Source organism: Scatophagus argus, chromosome 3, assembly GCF_020382885.2.
Source record: "Scatophagus argus isolate fScaArg1 chromosome 3, fScaArg1.pri, whole genome shotgun sequence".
Classification (NCBI taxonomy): domain Eukaryota; kingdom Metazoa; phylum Chordata; class Actinopteri; family Scatophagidae; genus Scatophagus; species Scatophagus argus.
Window position 1 is genome coordinate 2,814,292 of NC_058495.1, and position 21,081 is coordinate 2,835,372.

The following is a 21,081-nucleotide window of genomic DNA, read 5'->3' on the forward strand; positions in this document are numbered from 1 at the left end:
ATTATCTTCTTTATTCAGTAGGCTAAAAACTGAGAGCTTGTCAAATGTGTGAAACTTGCCTATCAGGCAAGGGCCTCTAGAGGTACAAAGTGGTAATATGAGACGGGGAGACAAGAATAGTTGTTTCGTTTGAAATGTTTTAAACTACTGCTCTGGCCACATGTTAGACATTGCACCTTTAAAGCTCCAAGTCCGCACCTTATAGCTATCATTTTACCTACACAGAAAATGTCTCAGTGTCTAAATACTTACAGACTGCAGTGCGTGTAAATATAGAAAGAAAGGTTTTGTTCTCAAAAGTGGACAGAAGACCAGAGAGTTGGTTGAGGTGTCAATGTCCTCCCAGCTCATCATTATATCAATGAGAAGTGAGAAGTACAGCAGTTGGCTCTATGGTTTGAAGTCAGGGAGCAAATCAGAAGGACATCTCTCTGTGCACCAGTGCCACTGAAGTGCTTCAACATTTTATCTCCAACAGCGAATTGAATAAATGTGGCCAAGAAGCAGAGCCTTTTTCAAATTAAGTGCCCTGATTGCATTCACAAGGCTTGCTTTCATTTGTTTAACATACTGCACCAGTGACATCAGTGACTTTAAGAGGAAGCCTCTTATTTCACTGACTTCAAAATGTCTACAGAATGAAAGAGGGCTGAGTTGGGAATGATCCAATTATCTGATTAGGTGATTTTTTGAGTAAAAGTGCAAAGGTGGGAGAAGCAGCTTAGGAAACAGGAGTGAGTTTCAGACAAACTTCCTTGCATAACAAAATGTAAACGCACCCATCTGCAGCATCTGTGTTTGGGATTTTTCTAATTCAGCTTAACTTGATTTGTATTGAAGACTTTGCATGAGTCTGTTATCATCCAACTCTAGATAAACCATGCTTTGAAATGCTTTAATTTGATGGATAAAATGTATTGGGATGCAAACAAATTAGAATGGCTTTATGAGACGATAATCAACTAAAATACACTGCAAATGAGCAATAGAAGATGAGATTTTCTCAGAGCAGAAGGATTAGGAAGACTCAGGAGGTAATAGAGGAGTCTTCTTCATTCATACCTTTGAAGAGACCTTTGAATCAATGAGGAAAAAAAATCCCAAAAGAGACAAAAGACACAGACATAAAGTGAGGTGATTAGAACAGAAAACAGTCATGAAACAGATGGATAACCAGATATGCCACATGGAAACTGAAAAAGGAGCTCTAACATTATCAGTGCAGGTAGACAAGGAGCAACACTTCTGAGGAAGTAAATCAATAAAAATCATCATAATCCTCATGACATAAAACTTAATATTTTTAGTTTTGAATTAAATAAATACTGATTCTTTTTTCTTGTTGTCCATATGAAACAAGGGCAGCATAGCACATGTCATGGACACCTAATTCCAGATTAGTACAATATTTGTACTTTTGGCCATTGTTTCTTTTAGTTATATGAACACTGAAGTCACCAGTTGCTGCCATATTGGCACATGGGGATGGGGCAAGAAGCATGAGCAGTCAGAGTGCAGGACATAATGTAAAAACCAAATATGTTTAATACTGGTATAAGCTAGTACACCATTATCTGTACCTGTAGCCAACTAAATTATCTGTATTCATATGGTTCCCACCCATACAACTGACCCAATCATGAGCAGAACTTGGCTGTCAATCATTAAGTTTCACCTCCTTTTAATGGAATCAAATTACGAATTAAAACACCTTAAAATACATGACCCATGTCCCATATGCTAATATGAAGAAGGGAGTGGTTTATGAGCTATACTGCAGCCGGCCACTGGGGGGCGATCCAAAAGCGGGGCTTCACATATCGTCCATTTTACATACAATTAAAGACTGAGTTTAGAGGGAAGTTGCTATTTTATTTTAATATAACTAACTGAATTGATCGGAATTTGTTGTATTATTTATTAGAAAACTATTTACAACCATGCAAATGAACTATTTATAGAACAGAACAAGATCTTTATAAACGTGTATGAAGAAAAAATCATCAACACTGGATGTTTCCACACCTCTAATGTTCCAGTGTGGAGTTGTGAACAGTCCAGACTATCTCAGACACTTCATGTTGAGGTTAAACTGAAAGTGAGCTAAATTGTAACAGGAAAACAGTGTGCACACAACTGCATTGAGTATAGTGGGTTAAAGCTGGAGCTGGAAGTGTGCCTGTAAACGGTGATAGAAGTTAATTCATTTTCCTGTTCATCTTCGTTACTTGTGTTTCTTTTCCATCTGACATATGTTTGGTGATGTTGCCGCATCCCCAGATTTCAGCAGTTAACTTGGTTTTTACAATGCAGACGGACAACTATGAAGATAAAGATCCAGATGTAATAAATTGTATTCATTCTTAAACAATTACAATATCAAATTGCATGTGTTTTTCATGCCATAGAGCTAATATAAGAGTCAATGTTACATTAACACTAAAACTACTGAGGATCCCTTTAAAGAAAACAGAACACAAAACAAAGTGGAGAAAACAGGAGAAGGCATACACACATGAAATGTCATGTGAAAGTATATTTTGAAGTATTTTCTTTATTCAACATTCACAGATCCGAGGTCAAAACTTTTTCGGTTGTACCTCTGAAGCGTTCAGTGTTTTTTTATTTACTTCCAAATCTTCTCCAGTTGTTTGTTGCCTAACTCAGTTCCATAAAGGTGTCAGATTGTACCAAACATAGATCGTCCTGCCTCCCCTTGCCCTCACTACAACCCAAATTGATTTCCCTTGCCATCTCTCACCCAATGCACCTGGTGGCGGATGCTTTTTAAATGTCAGCCAATAGAGGAAAAACAATGCAATTAACCTCTAGAAGGGTGAAAAACAAGTTAGAGCTTTAGCGAGAGCAAAAAAGTGCAAAACCTTCAATACTGTTACTGGGGCTGCTTTCTGGGATCAATAAGTCTCCTTGTACTGCTGGAACAGCTGATCCATGAACAGCCTAATGTGGTTTTGGGAATGGATGCTTCTTTGCTCTTTCATTTACAGGATGAAGTTCAAGAAAAGGTCTCTGGATAGTGACTGCTCCATATCAGTCAATACCCAAGGCACATTCAACACAGCACAGTATTAAGATCAATGGAGTTGATGTTATGTTAATGTTGAGCTTGATAAAATACTACTTCAGAACTTTTTACTGTGTGGCAGGTGGGCATGCTGTGTCTGTGTTTTAACCGAGATTTGAATGTTAATGTGCTCTTTTTAATGTCACCCTTTGAGTGAACCAAGGCTGTGATTAACCGGAAACATTTCACATTCTCATTCTCGTTCTGAAACTTCACACAGTCTTGAATGTGAGAGAAAACACATCTTGTCTGAAGTATGCAAAATAAAGCCAAACCCTAAACCCAAGAAGTGCTCTATTCCAAAAACCAAAAGAGTAAGTGATCCCTGCAATGATCACACCTTCTATCCAAACCAAAATCTGTCTCAGATTGTTATAGCGTGATTCAGTACTCTGTAGTACCAACGTCATTCAGTCAGTACTCATAAAGGTATCAGGTTCAGGGATTGCATGTTTGATTATTGGTTTGACAATTTGACACCCATATAGGAACCAAAGCACAGCTGTGTCCTGTCCATCTCTCTGCAAAGCATATTGTATTCCTATGGTGTCTCCTCTGTCTGTGACATTATTCAAATACTGCATTAAAAACTAGTGCAGGTACACTTTTAGTACTAGTACACTATTAGCAAACTGACCAAATACTCAGAACTGTGTTCATCAGGCAGGTTGTTGTGTCTGTTTGGTCTCCCAAAATAAGCTACACATTATCCAACCCCCGTTTTCCCCAGCTCAGGGGAAACATCTGCTCCCCCAGACATGCACAGGCCAAGAGAGATGCCGTGCTAAATCCAAAGTACCTGTTCTCGTTTTCGTTCCTGTCAGGGACAGATGACCCATTTCAGCATGGGGGAAAGAGAGGGACGAGACGTGAGGAGACAGCAAGAGAGAGGAAGTGTAGAGAAAGGAAGAAGGATGGAGGACAAGCTCCACATGATGCATGCATGTAAATCCTTGCATGCCCACAAACACACACACACACACACACACACACACACACATAGAGTGGACTTGAGGGATTAGCACCTGTGATGGCGTCAGGGTTAGAATCAGAGAGAAACAATGACCTTGACTGTGAGAGGAGGGTTGGGTGTTAATGTGAAGACTCATTATTGATCGAAAACAAAACAGGATCTCACATATGGATTAATCACACAGTATTAAGTACAACAGCAGAGCACCACTCAGGTGATAATAAATGCTCATCGCACTTGTTTTTGAATTACCTTACACTCTCATACGGAGTCATCTTTTGAATTCTAATGCTATGAAATGTACTCCTGTTTTGATCAAAGGCTGCAATTTCACACTTTTATGAGGCATTTTACACCAGAGCAGAGCTCCATAATGGTAAGACAGAGTATGTACATATGTGCTTTGGACGTGAATAACATAGACAAAAAACTAGCTGTTACGTGTTTGGATGTGTCTGAATGATATATTCCATTCTTAGAATGTCTGCCAGTTAAAGTTTAAGTGCCACACTCACACAGCTGAGTTAGAACATGGACTTAGATTTAGAAACTAGACTCATTTCAACATGTTTTTAGTCAAAGTGGGCAGGAAATGGCGAACTCATTCTTCATAAAGAAGAATGAAATCACAGAGATCAGTGGGACCTGGAAGGAGCAAAGGACACATCACTTACCAACACATACTGTACAGACACATTCTACAGTACATACAGTACATCCTCACATGGCAGAAATATGGCCTACTGTGCATGTTTACTGCACAGCTCAGTATGAGCCTACATCTCATGAGGTGAGTTAAGAACTAGTGTCCAGACTTAAAATTTGATAGCAGGATGGCACTTTGATCAGCGTCCACGCTAATACAGATAGATATGAAAATGCTATTCAAAGGTGTCAAACACAGTGTTATCTATACTAACTTTTCACATAGTGTTTTAAATGTTTGCTGTCCACAGACGTGTCAGAAGAACAGAAAACTGGTTCTAGTAGCTAAGATGTTGGATAAAGCTAGAGAGACTATTTTGACTCGTCATAACAGGTTACATCTGTCCTCTGTTGCTCTTAAATTTCTCTGTGGTCCATCCACTTGTATAAAATACAAGCTGAGTACTTTAATGCTGCTTGCCTATATCAAAGGTTGTCTTGTTTGTTTGTTTCCCCCCTGTCACTCAGTTGCCTCGTTGTGGTACTCTATATTTGAAAGCTTTTCACAGATGGAAGGCCAAAACATCCTCCCTAAATCTCTTAACTGCACTGTATGGAGTAGGCCCAGGAACAGCCAATCAAACTCTCTAGCATTGTGTTCCTCCTAATTCCTCTTACGTAGAAAGACAGAATTTGCTGGGTCAAGGATGGCACACTTAAAGAGCTTGAAGAGCTGAGGTACTGTCTCCAAGGCTCTATTAAAAATTCCTGGGCAGCTGTGTTAAAACCTTTATATTTGATTGTCATACAGCATTAGGTGAAACGTACGACACTGACGACACACAACATTTTCCAATACGTCTTATGGAGGGCTTTGAAAAGGACAAAAGCTTGAAAAGAGAAAAAAAAAGTGTTTTCAAATGTATCTGTATTAGTGGTAGATAGAGCCTTATTCACCATAATTCATTACCAGCTGTAAGCACATGTGAAAAACTAATCTATTACTGCTGGCGCCTCTGTGCCTCCTTCATAATTGAAGTGTCTCATCTGATCTGAATTTTTGGGACAAAAATCCTCGGTGCTCGCATGATTTGCTCGTGACAATGCTGCATCTGGCACCAATAACAGAGGTCTTCCTAAATAGACAAAGTCTCTTTTATCTGCTACAACAGCTAAAGGAGGCTGAAAATGAATACCTCACCAATTTGAATATTCCTTTTGTCAACAAGAGCCCTAAGTTTTCCTTTAGTGTTCAAAACATAGTTATGTGGTCGTGATTTAGTTGGTCTAAGGATATTATGTTTAATGTTCTATGTTCAGTCTCAGAGTGAATATTTGAATGAATGTTAAAGTAAGGCAAACTATGGAACCGTCATCTTCATTTAACCCCATCCATTACCATCATTTTATATGTCCTGCTTCTCATAGTTTCTGCTATGGTACACCAGCCTACATCTACATCTTCATAAAGCATACAAGATGAACCACGCCAGTGCTACCATTAAAAACTTAGAAAAGAACTTCATATTAATCATTTCAAAGACCAGTATTCTGAAAAAGCCAGCCACTGGGCTTACAGTTTGCTGATGTAATTCAGCCTGTTCTATTATACTTACTGGTAATCAAACGATCCGTCCTGGTCTTTCTGATCTACTGGGTCCAAGGGGAGATCTTTTTTGTCACGGACTGAGGAGAGAAGAACAAAAGTAACATTTTCAGCATTTTGCTGAGAGCTCCACTGATATTTCTGGGGTTAGCTGTAAGAGCAAATCCTGTTTTAGTTCTGGTAATTTACTTATTTGTCTTCAGCCTTTGCTCATTAAAGTATTAAGTAAGACTGTGTTCCAATTCCATACTTGTTTTTCCCTTAATGCTACACATCTCATATAAACTGATACAAATGTGGACAATGCACTACTTGATAGTCTGTGTATGGAGCTGCTGCCCCAGTGACTCATAAATACTGTAGTAATGTATGCAGCTGGAACACAGTGAACTTTTTACCAGCCTGTTTTAGTAGCAGCTGTATCACGCTGGGTTGGGTTCTTAAGGTGTGTCAGTGCTTCGGTCAGTACTGAAGACATATTCCCAGTGACTGAATGTGAACTTCTCTCATTAGTGTTTTTCTGTCCGTTACTTAGTTCATCAGTGGGTGTTAGTTCTTAACTTTCACAGCATCACAGTTAGGTACCCACCTAGATATTTTGTGAACCCAGCCACGCAACCAACACCTAGACATTATAGAAACTGCAAAACATTAACATGACTCAGTTTCAAACTATTCAGTTAGCACATCCTGTAGCTTAGCATCACTGTTGAATGAAGACTTTCTTAATTTTTGTCAGAACAAGGAAAGCACAGTTGTAACTGTATGATTTTGAAGTTTGAAGCCCAGAGGAGGGTCTGGGCAGAAACATTGATATTTGTGATGTATTCTGAGTGCATCCTGTCTCCTGTCTTAGTGCTGTGATTACACACTGTGAGACACACAAGTTTTGATGGTTCAACATTAGTTCAAAACCTATCAGTAACCAAAATATTGCAATAGTAATAAAGTATGGATCAAAATATGACACATACAACTTTAAAATAACACACACAACAAATATAACAGGTCATACTTCAAAACAAGCGCCATAACCAACAGCTAAGACAGCTAAGAACTGTGACTGAAATCACTCCCTATTTGCTACATAATGCTAATAGTTCAAATATCCAACATCTTGATTTAGTAATCACTTCAGAACAAATTACTAAGTTTATTATAAAAGAAAAAACGTAAATGTTAATTCACATTAAGAAATGTTTTGGTGACCACTGGCTATTGCTTAGATATTGCACTGATGTTATCCTAGTCCAAGCTAACGTATCACAATGTTTGACATGTGTCTCTATGAGGCTAACGCTGATACTCTAATGGGAATCAAAACAACAGTGTCAAGCCTCACCTGGATATTTGCCCCCACGACTCCTCTTGATGAAGCAGACGATGAGGAGGATCAGTATGATGAGGGCGATGGCACACATCAAGCCGATGAACCAGCCTTGAGTGGCTATGTCTACCTGGTCGATGTAGGCTGAGACATGCACAGAACACACGCGCGCACACACACACACACAAGGACAAGAGAGAAAGGAGTGCAAACACAGCGAGTGAGTCACAGTGAACACATGAGACAATCAGTTCTTATCCCAAAGCGCTGAGCACAAGTCAACAACTCAGAACCTCATCATTTGCCCCCAAGCTCATATACCAGGACGATGTTGTACAAAGGATTCCATCCATAACAAAAAGGTGTTTATCTTCTTTTCCATTGCACAGTGTCTGAATTTTAATCAGAGAAGGTTGGTGGTGTGAAAATAACCAATACACCTGCTGGTCGCCAGTCAATCGCAGGGCTGACACATAAGCACACATAACCACACATGCTAACACTCACACCTAGGGGCAATGTGGAGTAGTCAATTAACTTAATGTGCATATTTTTGGGATTGTGGGAGGAAGCTGGAGTACCCGGAGAAAACCCATGCAGGCACAGAAAGGTCCAGACCAGGATTCGAACCTGGAACCCTCTTGTTATGAGGCAACAGTGTTTTTGCCAGTGCAATACCTTCTAATATATAGCATTCAAAGTGAAAAATCTCAAAACTGCATATTCATAATACTTAAAGATCCTCACCAGGCATGTTGAAAGGCGTATATTAAACACTGTGCTTTGATGGACAAGGTGTTTCTGATAAAGTATTTCCACCAAAAAGTTCTATTCGCTTGTTAAAATCTTTAAAATTGCATCTACTCCTTGTCCCTCACTGCAAAAGTACTGAATCTACAATCATGCAAATAAATGTCATTTTAAAAGTTTAACAGCCTTGCAGGAGATGTATCCTGCTTCACTGTCCAGTGTGTGCGTGCATCAAAGGCTTTGCACATCACATTTCTGTATGTTGAACATCAGACCAGGACTGGCTTCCAAACTGTTTGTGATGTCACAAATCATGTTCGTAGGCTCCACCTCTTAAAATCAAATTTTCAGTGAGCACAGAGAAAATGTACACTTTCACTTATGAATCTGAAAACATTTATGACTGTAGGGGTGGAACTTCAATATGTCCATGCAATCAAATCAAAGGAGAACCCAGATTTGCATTTTCTTGTCGTGTGAACATTCTGAGTATTTACTTGTCAAATTGTGAAGAGAAAACGTGAGTAGAAAATCACAAGTCTGACGAAGTTCCCATCTCACAAAAATGCAACTCAGATACTGCCCATAAAGACTGCAAACAAGATGAAATCTGGTCTGAAATCTGTCAGTATCCAAACGCATATGGATACATGCATGGTGTTAAAAACCTAACTGTAAAAGCTCACCAAGTCTTAACTGAGTAACTGTAGAAACTATAACTGACAGCAACCCACCTGGCTGGAACCCCGGTTCCACCTGGCCACTTGGTGTCTCACCTGGTTTGGTCTTAAAGGTGAAAGGTTTGCTGCTGATGCTGTTGAGCTCATGGGAGTAAACCCTCACATGGTACGTGGCGCCTGCGATCAGATCCGCCACAGTAATGGGGGGCTGTTGTTTCACTCGTACAACTTTCATCGTCTTGTCACCTTGGAGACACAAGAAAGGGGCCAATCACACTCCAGGGGGTGTGGCCTTCATTCCACAGCAATGGCTGTGCTTTCTAGCAGCATGATGCTTTACGGGGAGACTGTTTTCTCAGAGTGATGGCAGAGTTACTGAGGTGAATTGAGACTGAGAACAATGCAGTGCCGATTCCCTTGATAAATGTGGTTAAATACTTTTCTAGCCTCTTTTATGGCTACACTTCTCTCAAGGGTATAACTGTCCTGAAAAACATATCTATAAATAGGGAATAAAAAAGCAGAGTTGCACAAGAAGAAATTGCTTCTTCAGGACGTATCTAAATTGATCCATGAATTGCGCAATGTGTTTCAAGCAGGTGGAACTGAAACCACAAAACTGTCTTTCTTCTTGAGTAACATCAGAGTCTAAGGTGGCAAGCATTGTTTGTCTCAATTATTTATCGGCCCACACTCATCTCCATGAGGTCAAAACAAAAAAAAGTGGCAACAACCTACGCCTTTCAGATGGAAAGACGTGTCGGTCATAACATGGCCGAACTATGAGCATGACTCTGAGCTTGCAGTAAGAGAAAAGTGCAGCGCAAGGTGGTGACATCATGCACCATGCTATCATTCTTTTCACAAGGCTGATGTCATCCAATGGAACTCATTCCAAAGCCATGCTATTAAAACCACTGATTAAACCAACCAAACAAAACATCTAATGCAAACACAAGAGAAGTCATGCCACAAACCACTTTATTAAGAAGAAGTTTTCAAGAAGATCTTGGTTTGGGTTAAATTAAGTTTGCTTACATTACCTAAGTAAAAAGAAAGTTATGCAGGTTAACTCACTCAGTTAAAATAGACCAAGGCTGATCAAAGTTTGGTTTCAGATGACAGTTGAACACTTGTCTCCTGGACGAGCAGGAGAGTCCAGTGTTTGTCCTAACCCCCTGTAAATATGTCCATTTAATGCTGAGTTTCATTAATGGTAGCTTGATTAATAAAAGAAATTTTTCATTTTTCTTCTCTTATGCCACTAAAGCATCATCCTTCACCTAAACCCTCTTCTGACCAACACACAGAAACTATGACGAAGAGTGAGGCTCTTCCTTATAGTCAAAGCTTTCAGATTTGACTTTGGAGAACAGGGGATTGATAGGAGGGGTGGATACCATTAGATCAGGCTCATCATCATCCTCTCCTTCCTCCCTCCATCTCTATCGCTCTCTCTCTCTCCCCCTTTCACTTTATAGTCACATTCAGACACCACTACAAATTAAAGCCATTGTCCAAGTACATGAAAAATATATCCTCCCTTCTTACTGTCCTCGATCAAAGATCAGAGGCTGTCAAATTGATAGAAAGCAATTAGAGAGGGCCTGTAAGTACCTATCCAATCTCAACCAGGATTCAAGAAAAGGAAGGGTGATGTGATTTATAAAAGCAGGCTTTAAGATTGATTAACGCCCAATCCCAAGCAAAAGCAAGTGATTATGGAAGCATGGGTGGCTAAAAAAGTGATACATTCAAACAGCAGTTCACATAGAGAGCAAGCCCAACAGCCCATTCACAATGCTGGCGGTCAAACAGGAGCCATTCAAAACAAGGCAGCATGTTGAAAACAAACCATTGTGATGGTGTACTGCACAGGAGGTTAGTTAGCGACATGATGATGATAAACATTTTACAACATATAAAGAGAAATAGAAGAGTGCGAGAGAAAGACAAACACGGATCGTGGTATGTTGTACCTTCTGCTTTTTTTTTAACAGTTCAAACTGAGACGTCATTCTTAAATAACTAGGTTGATAAAAAATAAAACAACATGCCAATGTAGCAGCAGCTGCTGAATTTAAAAGTCACCTTGGCTGATATACAGTTCTGTTCAAAAGTTTCAGGCAGGTGTGAAAAAACATAAATAATAATTGTTTATTTTTATCACTTTACAAAATGCAAAGTGACCGAACAAAACAAAAATCTACATCAATTTAATATTTGGTGTTACTACCCTTTGCCTTCAAATCAGCATCAATTCTTAAGGGTACACTTGCACAATTTTGGGGATTTTGTAGGAGTATAGTCAGGTGTATGATCAACCGGTTATACCAAACAGGTGCTAATGATCATCAATATCACATGTAGGTTGAAACACAGTCATTAACTGAAACAGAAACAGCTGTGTAGGAGGCTTAAAAATGGGTGAGCTACATCCAAACTGTCATGCACCATGACAAGACTGAACACAGCAACAAGACACAAGCTAATTATACTGCATCAGCAAAGTCTCTCCCAGACAAAGATTTCAAAGCAGACTGGGGTTTCAAGATGTGCTGTTCAAGCTCTTTTGAAGAAGCACGAAGAAACAACAAATAACGAAGAAGATCATAGATACAGTGGTCGGCCAAGGAAATTTAGTGCAACAGATGAAAAACACATCAAGCTTATTTCCATTTGAAATCGAAAGATGTCCAGCAGTGCCATCAGCTCAGAACTAGCAGAAACCAGTGGGACCCTGGTACACCCATCTACTGTCCGTAGTCTGACTAGAAGTGGTCTTCATGGAAGAGTTGCAGCCAAAAAATCATACCTTCGACATGGAAACAAGGCCAAACGACTCAACTATGCACGAAAACATACTAACTGAGGTAGAGAAAAATGTGCTCAGCAGGTGCTCTGGATTGATGAATTTGAAATATTTTTCTGTCGCACAAGGCAGTTTGTTTGCCAAAGGACTAGAGAGCGGTACAATAATGAGTGTCTGGCAGGTAACAGTGAAGCATGGTGGAGGTTCCTTGCAAGTTTGGGACTGCATTTCTGCAAATGGAGTTGGAGATTTGGTCGGGATTAATGGTGTTCTCAATGCTGAGAAATACAGGGAGATACTTATCCATCATGCAATACCATCAGGGAGGCATATGATTGGCACCAAATTTATTCTGCAGCAGGACAACAACCCCAAACATACAGACAATGTCATTAAGAACTATCATCAGCATAAAGAAGAACAAGAAGTCCTGGAAGTGATGATATGGCCCCCACAGAGCCCTGATCTCAACATCATCGAGTCTGTCTGGGATTGCATGAAGAGACAGAAGGATTTGAGGAACCCGACATCCACAGGAGATAAGTGGTCAGTTCTCCAAGATGTTTGGAACAACCTACCAGCCGAGTTCCTTCAAAACCTCTGTGTGTAAGTGTACTAGGAAGAACCGATGCTGTTTTGAAGGCAAAGGCTGGTCACATTTTAGATTTCTCTTTTGTTCATTCACTGCATTTTGTTAACTGATGAAAATAAACTATTAACACTTTCATTTTTGAAAGCATTCTTAGATTCCAGCATTTTTTTCACACTTGCCTAAAACTTTTGCACAGTACTTTATATTTCTTGTTTTATTTAAAAATTGAAAAAAAATCTTTTTATTACTCACGTTGTTTCCTTTTACTTCTTTTATGCTGTTTCCTCTTTATGCTCTGTCCTTGCTTTGTTTGAACATCAGATTTTTTATTACTTGTTCAGCAATCGGTCGCCTAAAATGGCTTAAGGTTGATCTCTGAATCATTAAGGCAAGGGCACATTTAAGTAAAACTCTTGAATTTTGAAGTAACAATAACCTGCCATTGAGGTGTAATTAAAGTTTGTTAGAAAAAAATAGTCACTGAACAATTCTTTAGTTTTTCCATTATACTTGTAAGGTTTGCAACTTCAAAATGAAGGTTGGTCAAGTCTTAAACCTTAGAGATGAAGCCAACATTGTAGAGTCAACTGGATTCATTAATACTGATTGCAAGTCTGTTTTGCCTGCTCTCTGAAATAAGGGCCTTAGTCTTCTCCTACTCTTTGGTACTTAATATCACCTTATAATGCTAATCATAACTCTCTAATTGTTGTTTTACTCTCTTATTATTAAATTCACAATCTAGCTTTTTATAGCTATAGCTCAAGCTGGGCTTGGTCTGGTTTCTTACTGTCCAGTGTGAACTCTAGCACAAACTCGCTGCTGCCGGCCGGGAAGTTGTGTCTCCAGCTGACGTTAGCGTAGTTACTGTTAGGCTCCACCGTCAGATTCCAGATCTCCAGCCCAGGGGCCACTACACAAGGGGGGATCAGGGGTAAAGGGTTAGAAGGTCAGAGGCAAGGGGCAGAGAGGGCACAGTTAAAACAACCACACACAGGGCTTCATTTAGACCTATGCATGGTGTTAGCACTAAGGGAGAAAGGTGTTGTTGTTGTTTTTTTGTTTGTTTGTTTTTTTTTTTATTTGATTGGTCCTGATCATGGTCCACTTAAAACCAGAGGTAAATGTAATATGTTCCTGGACAGAAAAAAAAAATTCAGAGGATTCTATTCATGGAAGACCTACTTTCAATGCTTACTTCTGGTTTAGAGTGGACTCCAATGTTAATTAAAAACCAAAGAAAATATTGAGCTTTACAGTTATTAAAATCAACTAAAGAAGAAAAACAAAAAAAACCTTGAATTCTCACTTCCTGACCAGGAGGATGGTTGCTGGCTACATTCCAATATTCTGAAGTAATTCCCCGCTTATTGTACAGCAGGTACAGCACAGCTTATCAGAATGCAGCCCTGATGTAGTTTCCTGTTTCGTCAGGTGGGAGCAGGCTTTTCATATCCATGAAGTGCCATTAATGGTCAACTATAACACTAGACAGAAAGTAAAGACCACAACTGGATAAAAGCATGTACCCAACACATTCTGATCAATACGCTTGGTGGTGACCAGCACAGGAGGTGTGGTGGTCGTAGTCGCCTCAGTTGTAGTGGTGGTAGTAGAGGGAGTAGTGGTAGAAGTCGTAGTTGTAGGAGTTGAAGTACTAATGGTTGTAGGAGCGATGGTAGGAGGAGTAAGAGGAGTGAGCGGAGGAGGAGTAGGAGTGAAAGCTGAAGCCACAGAGGCGTCTGTGAGCTCAACTACAAGGGAGGAGGGAGGAGAGAGCAAAGGGTTAAAGACCAGGCAGCAGGAGCATCACATGGACACACACAAGAGAAAGTCAATGAAGCCCTGAGCTGAAACACAGTGAAGCCACACACAAGCAGCACTCATCGCACTTTGTGCACACTACACACCTGACAATAAATAATCACAATGTTCATTTGTGTGTTTTCCACTTCATCTCTGTTGGGATCCACACACACTACATAGACTTAGATGTCACTGCCACCAAGGGGACAAATGCTGATATTACAATATGACCGTCACTGTTTATTTGAAGAGAAGCCAAATGAGTAGGTACCGATTTCATAGAAACTTGGTCTGGAAAACTTTATTTTTATTTCATCAAGTAGTTTTGTACCATTCAAACGTGCTCTGCACTAATTTTAAAATAAATGTTAGTGTACTCATTATGGAGCACACACATCATGTTATGTATAAACATAAGGAAACGGTAAGTCAGAAAAATATTCAGGATACAAGATCTTTCTAAAACCTCAAAGCCAAGATATCTCAATCTCAACCTCTGTTGTGCCCATTTTGAACATTCATTCATTTTAATCTGTCTCTCATGAGCTCCCCAACTCTAAGTGCAATCCTAAATTTCTGGAGTTTCATTTGAAGTGTTGAGTTCAAGTTACTTGACCATTCTTTTCTGCAGAACCTCATGTAATACATTTAAAGACCCCCTTCACAGACGCCTCTTTCACACACACACACACACACACACACACACACACACACACATCACTGAAGAGAAAATACAGCACATTTTTTCTGGTGTTAACAACACACTTCATTCGGTGCCTGTCATTACACTAGGAAATACCATGACAGTCCTCATAACTGCCTGTTAAATGTATCAGAAAACAGGAAACTAGAGCTGAAATTATGAATCAATTAACTGATTGGTTATAAAATATTTTTAGAACAGATTAATCAGTTTGAGTCATTTTTTAAGAATTTAAGTGAAAATTCTTTGATTCTGGCTTCTATTGTGTTTTTTTCATTCCTCTATCAAAATAAACCAAATATCTTTGAGTCTTGAACAAAATGCAACTTTCAAGAACTACATCTCAGTCTTTGGGAAACTTTCTGACATTTTATGTGTTTGTATGTTTATATGTTTATATGTTTATATGTTTATAAACAGGTATTGAAAAAATGGCATCTGTAGCAAAAGTCAGGTGTTACAGCACTGGTAATAAATATTGAGAGAATTGTGTGACATAATGCCCCCTTGTGGAGGGTAGGCCTCCCACCTTCAGGTTGGGAACCAGCACATCCAACAACACGAGAAATGTTGCTCACTCTTACTGTACCTTCACGTTGAGGTCATCTCCATCCAGTGAAGGGTCCCACTATTGATACCTCCTCCCCAAACAGTTCCCTCATACAGCAACCCCAAACTCAACTCAACAAACATTCAGAATGCTTGCATCAACAGGCTGGATGCCAAGCAGGCCCTTTAACCACCGTGTGGGGAAAAACAGAAAGTAGGACGAGTTGATGGAAACATCAGCGTGTTGAGCAGCCATTACAGCCCTGTGATGTAGCCCAGTTCAGCCCAAAACAACAAGCAACCTTACCTGTAATCCCCAGTACTGTATGTACAACTGACCAGGTGAACGGATGCAATGAATAAAGATGGCAAAGTGAGGTGACTTTTAAAAAGCTCAGAAGCAAGATGATCAAGCCAGTGAATGCGTGAGTGCGCAAGCCAACTGGTGATTTGTCATCCTCAGCACACTCATCAAGCCGTATCATTCATCAAAAATGTTTCCCTCGTTTGAACATTCTGATGCAAGGACTTGCACTTTCTCCCACCCCACACACACCCACACTCCCAGAGCATCATCATGACACTGTATTCAGTGACAATGACTGTAAAACTTAAAAAACACATAAGTTGCTACACAAGGTTAACATGTTTCTTGTGGCGGACAGGAATAGGCCGTGATGCTGTGAAAATGCATTGTAATTGTGCACCATCAGGGATTGGTTCAGAGATAAGAGGCTAAAAGTCAACATGAACGTAAGCAGCAGCTATTTGAGTCCTGATCATGAAGACCATCTAGTAAAATATGATACCAAAGATTTAGAATGTGTGAAAATTATGGACTGTATAGTCCATTCACTAAACATATTAAGAAACCTCTGCATTCAAAGCCAATGATAATCTGAACATGTTGGTTTGGCTTCTTCAATCCCTGACAGCACATAACAGCAGACAAACAGCAGCTTTACACACAGAGGATAGATGAAGAAATGTGAAGACAGCAGTTCAGTCCAATAGCAAGAACACAGGCTGTTTTCAAGTAGAGATCTGTAACTTTATCTGGTTCATGCCATTAGAAAAGTAGCAATTTGGGGGGCTGTTGCTTAGTGAGAAAACTCTTCCTCATGGGCTGAGCACCTTGTGAGAGGAATTTGTGATTATCAAAATTATGATAAATTATGATATTTTAAGATGAAACTAAACTAAACCAATCAAAATTGGAAACAACTGTTAATCACTTAGTTGCAGTCTTATGGGATTGATTCTCTTTTAAACAGTCATTTCAGACATTAAAATAAAAAAATAATCATCCAAACATCCATATTGGAATGTGACAGTACATTTCAGTACTGACAGAACATTTACTCAAATAATGTACTTAAGTACAATTCATTATTATTCATTATTTCCATGTTATGCTACAATCTATTTCTACTCCACTATATTTTTGAGGCAACTATTGAACTTCTTACTCTACAACACACATTGAAGCCTTAGCTACAAGCTATTTTTCAGATTTAGATTATGAATATGGAATATACATCACCTAATAAATTCTGATATATTATTGTAGATTAAAATACCCATCCACATATATGAAGTAATTCAAATGAGCCAAAACATTAATGTAATGAAGTTATTCACAATCAATATTTACAATCCAATAATATACCATATATGATTCTGAAATGGACCGGTGAACATAATGAGTACTTTTACCTTCAGTACTTTAAAATGTTGATGCCAGTATCTTAATTACAACAGCATACTGACTGAACTTACCCCTATCCATAGCAACTGAAGAAATTCAGTAAATTAATTTCAAAACTGTATGTTGGGTTGAAGGCTCCAGAAAAAGCTAATAGTCGTCCTTCAGTCAGGATTGTTTTGTCAAATCTTTTTCAGTTGGACTTTAGTGGAAATACAATGAAGGTGGACTGCACTGCTGCTTACTGTTAATATGAACAGATAAAGAGACAGATATGGAGTATGAGGGTGGGGGTTGGGGGGGGCAACAGGCCAACACACTGTGCTTCTCATTCCCTATTACCTAGACCTGTAGCATCAGTAAAGTTTTCTGCCGACAAAAAGAGAAGGGGAGACAGGAGAGAGAGGACAGGTATAAGAAAGACACAGAGGGACAACAAGAACGACAGTTTTCTGGAAGGTTAGTCCAACACCACCACCACAAGTTTTCTAAATTTGAGTGAACCAACCCTTTAAAATAACCTGTCAGGTGTACTTTTATTTGTAACTGAAAAATCTCAGCACATTGCTTTACCTCAAATGTAAGCAAAAGCTGATAACATGAGTGTCTAGAAAGATTCTGATCTTTTTCTTCTGGTTTGCTTTTTGTCCATGTGTGCGGGTGTGTGTTTGTGTAGACAACAAAGAGGTCTGTGTTGCTAAAGGGTGACAGCTTCTCTCACTTTCTGTTCGTAGGTTCCCCTTGTCTCTCCCACACAGAGGTTCCAGTGTTACACAAAACCAGACTCTCACTTTCAAATCAACCTTGTTCCCATGCAGCGAAAAGGCTGGGAACAGTGTCATTACGCAGTAAAAGAAAGGTTTAATGACCGGTGCCCTACTAGGAAACAGTCCATTAACTCTAATGATAAACCAACTCAGAAACAAACCTGTTGAAGTCTTGGATGATCTATTTGAGGCAAAGCTTCAGGTCCCTGTAAGTTGATTCATGCAGTAAAACGGTTTTAATAATAAGGCTAGTGTTATACTGTATTATTTTGATTGTTTAGCAGTGCTTTCCTACTTAACATTTGTTCTTCCTGAAGATATAGACTTTTACAAGTACAAATAGTAATAGTCTTATTTTTTTACAAAACTCAGTAATCTTCTAAAACAGCTGGATATTCTTACACTTACTGAAAGAAAGCAATATTGATGTGTTTTTAACAGTTTTTGTACAACAATGCAAAAAGGAATAAGGCAGTATATGAGGCTTGAATACACATACACAGTACTTGTTAGTAGCATCAGTTTCTTGTTGGTTTAGGTTGTTTCAAGGGATTTGTTTGACAACCAAATCTATTGAATTACTGACACATTTTACAACATGACTGTTTTGAAAGGGTTCCAATGCAAACCTTGCTTTCCACGCAGAGTTTTCGATACATTTTCACCCTGACCAGAAATATTATTTTCTGAAAGCAGTGAATGTGAGATTTTTTGGCAAATGAATGGTCAAACATAGAAGCTCTCACCTTCATTAGCAAAGTGTGGGGACTCCTCAGCAAAGACTTCCCCTTTCCCCACCTGGGTGAGTGCTGATAGGTAGAACTTGTAGCGGTTCGATCGGTCCGGCAGGCGAAGGGTGAACTCGGTCACATTGGGAAGGAAAGTCTCCAACTGGGGACGACCCACCCTGGAGCCATTGACTACATGCACACAGAACAATGATATAAAAGAACAAAACTGTTGGATTGCTATCAGATTATTTCCAAATCATCTTATGGGGCAGCAAAATGCTGAGCGTCCTCCTCACAGTGACACACAACATTTAACTAAACTTGAACTACTTAACATTGCATTGAGTGAACAGAGTTAAACTGGTTTGGTTGAAGTTTGTCTGATTGTGTGCTCATTCTTTTTGCTGCTCTATTGGGTCTCTGTTGTAAATCTGAAATCTAAAACTTGTAAACACAGCAAATACCAGAACTTGTACTTATATTGCCTTACTTATACTTCTATACAGCTCAGCACAAGTAACAAAAGGATTTCTGTCTAAAGGTTTGGAAGTTTGTTTATATGTTTGACAAATCGGCGCTCACCTGTTTGGTACTTTAACTGATATCCAATCAGAATGCCATTGGGCTCCAGAGGTTTGTCCCATTCCAGGTGGAGGGTGTCAAAACTTCTACGATTTATCCTGAAGAACCTTGGAGCATCAGGTACTACAAACACATACAAAAAAAAATATCACACAATCAAATAAAAAGAAATAAAAGGAGGGGAGGTCTGGAGCAGTAGAGAAATGAAGCAGTCTGAGCTGAAATGTCTCTTTAGAATGCTATGTGTGCTGTCGTGGCTATTTTATTTACAATGCAGCCTGTGGTTTGTGAGAATACCACATGACACTGATGAATATGCTACCTCGGAACACTCAAAACACTTGGATGTAATATTTTAGTGAGGGCTGCATCCTCACCTCCTTCCTTGGTGGTGAACTCCACCATGTTGCTGGGTGGACCCTCATAGCGGTTATTGGCCACCACCATGAACATCTTGTATTTAGAGTACGGCACCAGGTCACTGAGGATGCCGGACGGCTCAGCCACATGGCTGTAGAACCCTTTAGTCTTATTCTCCTTACTGACCACCAAACCTGCAACCAGACTGGACTCACGCCAGTAGTGCAGCTGGGAGATACAAGAGGGAGGAATAGTTAATGGGTAAGTAGCATAACTAGATTAAACAAAATAATTAAACTAATTTTAGACCACCTCTGCGGGCAGTTTTCATTACAAAAATACAGCCAGTCTCACCCTGTACTCCTTGAACTCTCCCTGGACAGAGTTCAGGTCCACAGGTTTCCAGTGGATGTTTGCCTTGGTGCTGTCCACCTTGGACACTCGCAGGTCAGTGGGAGCATCAGAGGGCTCTGTACATGATAAAAGGCACAGTATGAGTGAATACGTGGAAAGATGTGGTTCTGTTCATGCTGGGATAACAACAAATGATGATGCCATTCGAATCACACTGAAAAGCATTTAAAAAGAATTAAAAAAAGTGTGTAGTGTGTCTCTACTTACTGTCCTCTCCTGAGTATCCAATGACCACGTTGGATTCAGGTCCTGATCCAAACTCATTTCTTGCCTGGATTCTGATCTCATAAGGCACGTAGGTATCTGTGTTGTGGACAACATGTTTGGACCCTGCTGTGGTTATGTTGTTCCACTCCTCTCCTCCGGAATCCTTCCGTCTCCACCACACATTGTAGTGAAGGTTTGGCCCATTTCTCTCCAGATCAAGCAATGGCTGGAAAAAAACGACAACAACGAAAAAAACAAACATTTTGTATAATGATCATAAAAGTAAATTGCCCCTGTTCTGCATTAAAAGTTTACATTTTATTATTAATATTTAATATTAATGTTAAGAGTTTTCAGTCAGACATCACTTGATCTAATGTTAAAGGCAGTGCGAGCCATGCAGCATTGAACTTGCACCTACGAGTTTGAACACCAAGCACAAAGAGAAAACACTAGAGACAGAAAACAGGTAATCTCTCAACACCTCATTAGCTAGCAGTGTTAGCACATGCAGTTGTGATGCCATCAGGGTAGAGGACATTAGCCAGCTCTTCATGAAAATGGTGGCTGAAAATATGTTCCCATTAGGAAATGACTTAAAATTATCATCCATAAGACAGACCGCCTGAAAAGAGACAGTCACTTTGGTTTGGGGGGGGGGTGTTTTTGTTTTTTCTCGACCAGTAGCGCCATTTATTTCACAGCTATTGAATCACTGTTGGGCGGCACGGTGGTGCAGTGGTTAGCACTGTCGCCTCATAGCAAGAGGGTTCCAGGTTCGAATCCT

General features: G+C 39.6%; 1 protein-coding gene across 15 annotated transcripts in view; it reads right to left on the bottom strand.

The window, feature by feature from the left end:
• nfasca (neurofascin homolog (chicken) a) overlaps positions 1–21,081 on the bottom strand; it is a 121,293-nt gene that overhangs the window by 7,281 nt on the left and 92,931 nt on the right. For 6 of the 15 annotated variants that reach the window (XM_046381333.1, XM_046381340.1, XM_046381380.1 and 3 more), the window contains 11 exons: positions 20,295–20,520; positions 20,028–20,143; positions 19,691–19,901; positions 19,314–19,436; positions 18,747–18,920; positions 17,576–17,602; positions 14,000–14,224; positions 13,261–13,383; positions 9,121–9,312; positions 7,652–7,780; positions 6,320–6,389 (listed from right to left, as the gene is read on the bottom strand). In XM_046381333.1, the coding sequence (XP_046237289.1) occupies positions 6,320–6,389; positions 7,652–7,780; positions 9,121–9,312; positions 13,261–13,383; positions 14,000–14,224; positions 17,576–17,602; positions 18,747–18,920; positions 19,314–19,436; positions 19,691–19,901; positions 20,028–20,143; positions 20,295–20,520 (1,616 nt within the window). Of the gene's footprint in view, positions 1–6,319; positions 6,390–7,651; positions 7,781–9,120; positions 9,313–13,260; positions 13,384–13,999; positions 14,225–17,575; positions 17,603–17,634; positions 18,207–18,746; positions 18,921–19,313; positions 19,437–19,690; positions 19,902–20,027; positions 20,144–20,294; positions 20,521–21,081 lie in introns of those variants that run through there. The other 9 variants (XM_046381418.1, XM_046381413.1, XM_046381454.1 and 6 more) reach the window with 5 other exon arrangements.